General features: G+C 42.1%; 1 protein-coding gene and 1 long non-coding RNA gene across 2 annotated transcripts; one reads left to right on the top strand and one right to left on the bottom strand.

Moving 5' to 3' along the window:
- The first annotated feature begins 4352 nt into the window (after positions 1 to 4352).
- Positions 4353 to 4892, top strand: LOC135050633 (uncharacterized). The gene is made up of 2 exons (XR_010241704.1): positions 4353 to 4498; positions 4608 to 4892. It is a non-coding gene; the product is annotated as an uncharacterized LOC135050633 (long non-coding RNA).
- Positions 4893 to 6007: 1115 nt separating this feature from the next.
- On the bottom strand, positions 6008 to 8116 carry LOC135050632 (uncharacterized). Its single transcript, XM_063957066.1, has 3 exons — positions 7975 to 8116; positions 7672 to 7899; positions 6008 to 6775 (listed from the first exon to the last, which is right to left on the bottom strand). The coding sequence occupies exons 1-3, from the start codon at positions 8075 to 8077 to the stop codon at positions 6090 to 6092; spliced, it is 1017 nt and encodes a 338-aa protein (XP_063813136.1). The 5' UTR covers positions 8078 to 8116; the 3' UTR covers positions 6008 to 6089.
- Positions 8117 to 8478: the final 362 nt, after the last annotated feature.

Genomic DNA, 8478 nt, shown 5'->3' with positions numbered 1-8478 from the left:
TCCGAGCCTCGCGAGAATCCGACAGCGTCATGATGACGTTCGGGCGCGCTCGGGTTAACCGAGCAAGGCGGGAAGATCCGAGTCGCTCGGACCCGTGAAAAAAAACATGAAGTTCTGGCGGGTTCGGATTCAGAGAAACCGAACCCGCTCATCTCTAATATATATATATATATATATATATATATATATATATATAAAATTATTATCATCCTTTATTTATATGGTGCCACAAGGGTTCCGCAGCGCCCAATTACAGAGTACATAAACAAATAATCAAGACAGGAAAACAGTGACTTACAGTTGAAGACAGTATAGGACAAGTACAGGGTAAATAAACATAGCTACATCAGCAGATGCACTGGCGTATCTATAATGGGTGCAGTGTGTGCGGTGCACATGGGCTGCTGGGACCAAAGGGGGCCCACACCACGCACACTGCACCCATTTCTTTTATACGTACCTTTCCGGCATCCATCGGCGACTGTGTGTGGGCCCCCTCCTCTCCTGTAGCCGCCACTGCTGCTGCTAGCGCACTGAGCGCTAGAGACTCTGGCATAGTGCCAGAGTCTACAGCGCATGCGTAGGACTCCGGAAAAATGGCGCGGTGGCCATTTTCGGAGTCCTGTGCATGCGCTGTAGACTCTGGCACTGTGCCAGAGTATCAGCGCTGAGAGGGGCCCACACACGGAGTCTGCACACGGGTCTCATCCTCTCTAGAAACGCAGCTGAGCAGATGACACTGGAATAAGAATCAGGAGGCAGAAGACGGCTGGATTTGGTGCAGTTGAAGATTCTTATTAAAGTAAGAAAAGGATAAGTACCTGAGGGAAGAGGGCCCTATATATATATATGTGATCAGTATGAAATGCCGGCGAACGGGGTCACGGCTGTCATGATCCTGACAGCAGGATCCATCCGCTGTAATGCCGGCATTGGGGCGAGTGCTAGAAAGCCTGTGGACACCCACAGAGGGAGAATAGCCTGTGTTGCATATTGGTATTCCGGCAGTGGCATTTCACCGCTAGCCATACTAAAATACCATACTAGTGGTATTTTAACCTCTTCCTGACCATACTTCTTCCCGACCATATACATATAATAATATATATATATATATATATATATATATGTACACATACACACACAGATATGCAGGTGATGGGCAGGATTGGAAAAATGTGCATTTCTGTATGTTTGTATGTCATACTTCATATCACATTGTTCTCCTTCTTTAAAGCATTGTAATAACACAAGCAGTAAAAGTTTCCAGTTGTTTTCAGTATGCCTATAGAGGAGAATTGTATTCATCCTGATGGCAAAGGGCATTAGCAGAGCTTGACAAGGCAGCTCTACCAACCCTGGCTTCCACCTGACACAGATTCCCTCTGTACTGCCAAGTAAGCAGATTACAGCCAGATACTTTCAGGTGAATCACAGAATAACAGTGCAGCCACTGCAGAAAAAGGTCTCTTATTTGTATGTATCGCCTCCCGAATCAGTGTCTTAAAAACAGCAAAGGCTGAATAATTCTATAAATACAGAACTTGAAATGTAATTACAGTAAACTGAGGATGGAACTTGGAGACAGAACATGTACTTTTGCAGATCCCTGTACATATCTGTATAAGGGAATACTTAGGGATTCCTTGCACGCATCTCTGTTCATATGTTCCTGTGTGCATGCGTGTATACATGCATGACCCGGAGAATCATGGCCTCTTTTGTCTTGAACACACAATACTTGTGCAAACAGAGTACTGCTGGAGAGGGAGGCGGTAGGCTGTGCGATGATTAATTGCTGCGGCTCTGTGTGTTGGCTGGGGTGGGAGCAGCAGAGATAGGATTCAAAGGAGAATTCCAAATATTTAAATTGCTAATGATGTTGCACATTGGCTCCATGTGTCCTGCACTCCTAACTCAGGCACAGACCTACAGAGGTGTGGGGGGTAGAGGCCCCAGGAAAAATTATGATTATAATTCAAAGGGAGTGAGCCTAAATATATTCTAGCTTTCCTTTATATATATAATAAGGCACCATGATCTCAACTGAATCAATTGTAGATCTGATCAAGTCAAGGTGACACTCAGGGGTATATTTACTAAGCTCCCGATTTTGACCGAGATGCCGTTTTTTCTTCAAAGTGTCATCTCGGTTAATCTCGGTCATTTACTAAACACTAATCACGGCAGTGATGAGGTCATTCGTATTTTTTGTGAAGTTCATGTAAAAAATTACGAATGAATACACCATCGGTCAAATTACGCCTGTTTAGAGACGAATCTCGGTCATTTACTAACCATTCGTAATTGTATTTGCTGCCGTGAAAATGCTATTGCGGCCGCATAAAATTACGAGTCGCATTTTTTGGCTAAAAAAAACCGCGCCAGCCTTTGAAAATCGCGTTTACATGTGAACTTAATTATCCATTACTCCCATCTGATTTTTTGGGCCTATAAAAGTGTTTCAGGCACATTCTGAACTACTCTCACTCTGAAATGGCTGCTGTGGTGTGTGGCAATGTTTTTTTGTTGGCTGTGGGATACGTTAGACTGCTCCATGAGGCTTCCAGGAATCAGGACCAGGTAAGTGAACATGGCCAACAGGTTGTCCAGGTACCGCGGAGGCTGCGCCAGCCTCGTTTATTTAGAGGGCGTTTAAACTTAAATGCATTGTCCGATGATAGGGTCATACAGATGTTCCGCCTAAATAGAAACAACATTTTCCACCTGTATGACCTTGTCAAACTGGGCATAGACCCTGAGACAGCACGCTCTCGCTCTGTCTCAGGCCTACACAAACTCCTGGCTGTGTTACACTTTATGGCTACTGGGAGCTTCCAGGCTGTGGCAGGCGACGTCATTGGGATCTCACAGCCCACCTTTTCAAGATATTTGATGCAGGTGAGTCTAAAAATACCTATGCGGTTCTGGCTAAGTGTTGCTTGTGTAAGTTGAAACACCACAGTATTGTAGAGAATACCTAACATGACACTCACCTTAGCTTCTTTAATGTCCACTCAGGTTTTGGATGTGTTGGAGCCACACATTAAAGCCTCAATCTGCTTCCCTACTGAGGAGTCGGAGTGGAGTGCTGTCAGGGTAGCTTTCTATGAGCTTGCAGGCATGCCCAATGTGCTTGGGGCCATAGATTGCACACACGTTCAGCTGAGATCACCTAAGGGCCGCCAGTATATCTATACTAATAGGCATCTTGATCAATCAACTAATGTCCAGGTGGTCTGTGATGCAAAATTAAAAATAATGAGTGTTGTTGCAGGTTACCCTGGTGCCTGCCATGACTCCTTCATCCTCAGTCAGTCATCGCTCTTCGAAAAATTTGAGGAGGGACAAATGCCTGATGGCTGGCTGTTGGGTATGTTGAAAATGTTATGTGTGTATGTCTTTTAACCACAGGCTAGATTTTGGAGGAGGTGTTTGAATAATCTAACATATGTCCTAATGTTGACTATATCTGTTTTTCAGGTGATGGGGGTTACGGCTGCTACTCTTGGCTCCTTACTCCATTGTCCCAACCTGATTCTCCTGCTGAACACAGTTATAATCATGCACATAAGGCTACGCGGAATGTGATAGAAAGATGTTTTGGGTTGCTGAAGTCACGTTTTCGGTGTCTTGATAAATCTGCTGGCCTTTTGTTGTATAGTCCCTCAAAGGTGACTAGGATTGTGTTCTGCTGCTGTTTTCTCCATAATCTGTGTTTAAGTCAAGATCTTGCACATGGTGAGGGAGAAATCAGTCAGCAAGCAGAGGAGTTAGAACCATCTGGTGACAGTGTGAGTACAAATGTAGGGAGGCAGGTACGGCAACAAGTGATCCTGCGTTATTTTTCAGGTAAGTTTTATTAGGCTGTAATTATCCTTCACTAAACACTTTGCTCTACTTTCTAGTGTGTGTTTTGTTACTTACTGTTTGTTGTTTATAGTGGTGTGTCCATTGTGCTTAGTTGATGCTCAAAAAACATTTACAGTCATTACCCTTGAAAAACATAGCTCCATACATACACACCAGCTTCATACATTTTGGAGACGGAGACAGGAATGTGTTTTGTATTCTAATTAATTTTTTTTTGGGTTCAAAAAGTTTACATTTATTTTTTTCTCGTGTGTGTGCTTAATGTATCCTCAATTCATATATTTTCAGACAACTAGGTTGTCTAGACCATCCACTAAGACCTTATTTTATTTAAGTAAAGCACCTTGAGCAATTGAAGACGTAACATTACATTGATTGTTGGGTAAAACATGTAAACTCCAAACAAACTAACATCATCCAAAGTCGACTGTGTATATTCTTGCTTATGTGTTTTGTTTCACAATTTAATCACCAGATAACTGAGGTGATCTGGGCTCATCACTCAGCGAACTCGCCAGTAGTGCCAGTGGTGGCTTGGGTGACACTGCCGATAGCCTTCGCCTGGGTGGGGATGATGGAGGTGCTGAATCAGAGGCAAGACGCCGGCTCTTAGTTGGCCTCCTGGGTAAGTGGGCCGAGACCTGTGATGGCCGCCTTACACGAGGTCGGCTTCCAGAAGCAGATCCTAGGTGCCAAATTTGTAAATAATATTTTGTACTTCTATGTGTTTACAGAATATGTGACTACAGTGAAGACTTACCTGCAATACCGGCATCATCATGACTGGTGTGAGGCCTGTCTGGCCGGCTGGTCTGTGTGACTGTGTAAAAAGTCACACCAACATTATTACCCTGTTTTTTTTAAAAGTACACAGTGAAAACCATTAATGTACTGTAAGCATATATTTTGTTTGGTTGCCACAACAAAATTAAGCTTAAGAGCTTCTAGATTTGTGATTTAGAGTTGAATATCAAAATGTACTTCATGTGGCACACAATAAATTTATAAGCTGAACAATTTGTGACTCACATATTGCAGAGATTCAGTCCTTTCCAGTTTAAAAATAGTGTAACGTTTTAAATTTTGGGAAGCTTTTTTTGTTTAAAATTTAAAAAAAGCTGTTTGTTTTTTACAAACAAACACACATGTTCCAGCATTAACGGCAATATTATTTTTTATTGTTAATTTTTTATGAAGAAAAAAAACACTGCACATGTTTATTTCAAACAAATACTGCAAGGAGAAAAAACAAACCAAAAAAAGGGTCCCGACCACGAACTGAAAGGGGAACCATGTTTGCCCATGGGTCACCTTTACCCGAATGCCAGAAACCCACTTTGAGTTATGCCTAAGTGGGTTTCTTCAGCCAATCAGGTAGTGCCACGTTGTAGCACTCTCCTGATCAGCTGTGTGCTCCTGTCCTCACTGACAGGCAGCACACGGCACTGTTACAATGTTGCGCCTATGCGCTACCTTGTAACCAATGATGGTAACTTTCTTCCCTGCGGTGGACCTAAAGTGACGTCACCGCAGAGCAGAAAGTTCACCGCATTGGTTAAAATGTAGCGCATATGCGCTACATTGTAACAGTGCCGTGTGCTGCCTGTCAGTGAGGACAGGAGCACACAGCTGATCAGGAGAGTGCTACAACGTGGCACTCCATGATCCCTTAACATGTGTTGGCAATTGTTCATTACTCACACCTGACGTTTGGTACTTTTAAAAGGGGAGCCAACACATTTCTACACACTCTAAATCTGAAATGGCTGCTACTGTGTGTGGGTCTGCTGTATTGTTTGCTGTAGGATACTTGTCACTGCTTCCTGATGCTACAATAAAACCAAGGAAGGAAAAACAACTGGGTCTGCAGGTTGTATATGTTCCGAGTAGGCTGGCCATGCTTTTTAGTTTATATTGTCCAATGTAACTGCAAAAAACTTGATGTTGACCATGTTATACAGATGGTCACACTAAATGTTCGAAGTGTTTTTCCACGGTATGATTTTGGCAAACGGACCCTACACCCTGACACAGCACACTCTCGCCCTGTCACAATATTCATCTTGGACTATACATTACTGATTTTTGTGTTTGTGTGTTGCAAATTAACCAATACACATATTTTGATTAGATAATTTATTGAAAAATACTGAACAATATATTCTGAACACATATATTTTACTTGCAACTGGCCAGCATATGATGTGCAGTACAGATTATCTTTTCTTTTTTTGGGTGCTGGGTGCAGAGGCTTGTGGTTGTTCGTGGGTGCGGCTTCGACTTGATCGTCGAACTGGTGATTGTACTGGTGTTTGGGTCGGGGTTGTTGTGCTTGAGCTTGTGGCCACATGTTGTTGTGCCATTGCACTAAAATTTTGGCTCAAAATATTTAAACTGGCCGTTAGCTGGGTATAAGCAGCTGTATTGTTGGCAATGGTTCGCGACAAATTGTCATTTATGACTTGATTATGCTGGATAATCTGTATGAGGGTTTGGTGTTGGCGCAGTTGCTCATCCATGATGCGCTGATGGGTTGCCTGCATTTGAGAATTGTCTGCCCTCATCTGCTCCATTGTGTTTGCTATCCGCCCTACTTGCACGATGAGTCTGGCAGAGTTGCGGCTAACTTTAGGCAAATGATGGGGCAAACTAGACAGGTGTTGTGTTTGGGTGTTGAGACACGCAGAGTGGTGTGCCTGTTGTTCTGCCCAACTTGACCAAAACTCATGCGGAATTTGGCTTGTCCCTGGTGTTGAGGTCATTTGTTGAGTCTGAGAAGCTTGCGGTTGGACTGGATTGTCCTCAGTCATGTTTGCCTGTGTTTGGTCGATGGGCTGCAGGTGTAGAGTATACGTCTCCTGGCCATGGGACTGCTGGCCCTCGTCACTCATGATGGCCGGATCTGTATGGGGTGGGACACAGGAAATATTTTAGACATATGTAGCATTGGTCTTACAATATTTGTCAAGCAACATGCATTACTTCATAATATACATTTAAAAGCTAAATGGTTAACTTCTTAAACGTTACTATGTTGGTTACCTCTTAATGAATTGATGTGGCTAGAAACAGATACTACTAATTTGTGAATTTATGGAGACAATTGTATGTTTCACATTCTAAATTATTGTATACACTCCATGTACTCTTTTTTTATGTCTCAAAGTTAGTTTAAACAACATTCTGAAGGTTCCTTTGGCACAACACAAAAAAATATAACCATGTTTGCCACATTAGAATCAGACATTGGGCATGTCAGTCAGTGGATTTAGTAAAGAAGTACACTAAGATTGTGGTCAAAAAATGACAACTTAAACAGGTTATTTAATGTTGGATTTTGCCGTATGTATTGATTTGGTTTGTTTTGAATTTTTTGGTTCAAATTTAGTTTCACATTTTTTTTGTAGTTTTGAGTGTTGTTGAGCATATTTTTTAAAAAACATTTGAGTTTCAGGACACTGTAATTTCACACATATCATCATAACAATACGCTAACAGCATCTGCTTGCAGTCGATTATTAAAGCAAAGTTGCTTACAATTTTTAATCATTTTTTAACAAAACTAACACTGGGGCAGATGTCAATACCTGGAGAAGGTATAAGTCATTTCTAAAGCAGTGATAGGTTCAAGGTGATAATGACACAAGGCAAGCATGTCCAAAATGTGGAGTCTAAAATTACTTATAATTTTTGTACTGCTGCCTTTATCATCTTCGACCTAACAGTGTTTTGTCAGTTCCTTATGCCTTCACCTTGTTTTTACTCAAACAAAATAAAAACATTACAAACATTACTCACCAGACAACTGTGGGGAATGTGGATCTACACTCAGGGGGCTTGCCAAAAGTGCCAGTGGTGGCACCGCAGCCACTGCAGAGATGCGCCTTTGGGGGGGTGAGGCAGGTGCAGGAGCAGCAGCAGCAGCAGCAGTAGGAGCGTGGACACGGGGCCTCTTGGGTGGCCTTGTAGCCACAGTAAGGCTGGCCTGTGATTGTGGCCTTTGTGTGCGCGGAGCAGACGAAGAACCTGTGTGATAGTATTGTCATTACATTTCATGTGTTTTATGTTAATGGCTAAGATGTGGGTACAGAAATAACTTACCATCATTCCCACCATCATCAGCTCTAGGCAGGGTTGGTTGTGGCCTGGATGTGCTGCTTCTCTGGCGTACTGTACAAAAAAAGAAGAATTGCGATATGAACATAATTATACTACTTAAAACACATATGTCGTAGCTTTACCAAGACACAATATTGCAGGATTTTAAAAACTGTTTTTAAATTTTGTTATAAAATTACAAACACAAATAGTTGGTTTTGTTACATCTATAATCTTAAATTTTACAACCTACAAAAACCGCACAAAACAAGGCAAATTGTTTGTGTTTCCAAAAAAAACACAACAAATATTTGAGTCTAATTAGTACAAAAACATAACTAACACACACAATACACCAAGCAACCACAACCTGTGTCTGACAATATGTAGTGCAACTACACTTCCCAGCATGTCCACCAACACATTTGACATTCCCTAAGTTTAAACATTATAACAGGCATGATGGGACTTGTAGTTGGACAACAGATGGAAAAACACAGGGTGGAT

This window comes from Pseudophryne corroboree, chromosome 2, assembly GCF_028390025.1.
Source record: "Pseudophryne corroboree isolate aPseCor3 chromosome 2, aPseCor3.hap2, whole genome shotgun sequence".
Taxonomy (NCBI): Eukaryota; Metazoa; Chordata; class Amphibia; order Anura; family Myobatrachidae; genus Pseudophryne; species Pseudophryne corroboree.
The sequence above is the reverse complement of the archived record's forward strand: the minus strand, read 5'-3'. Positions and strand labels throughout refer to the sequence as shown.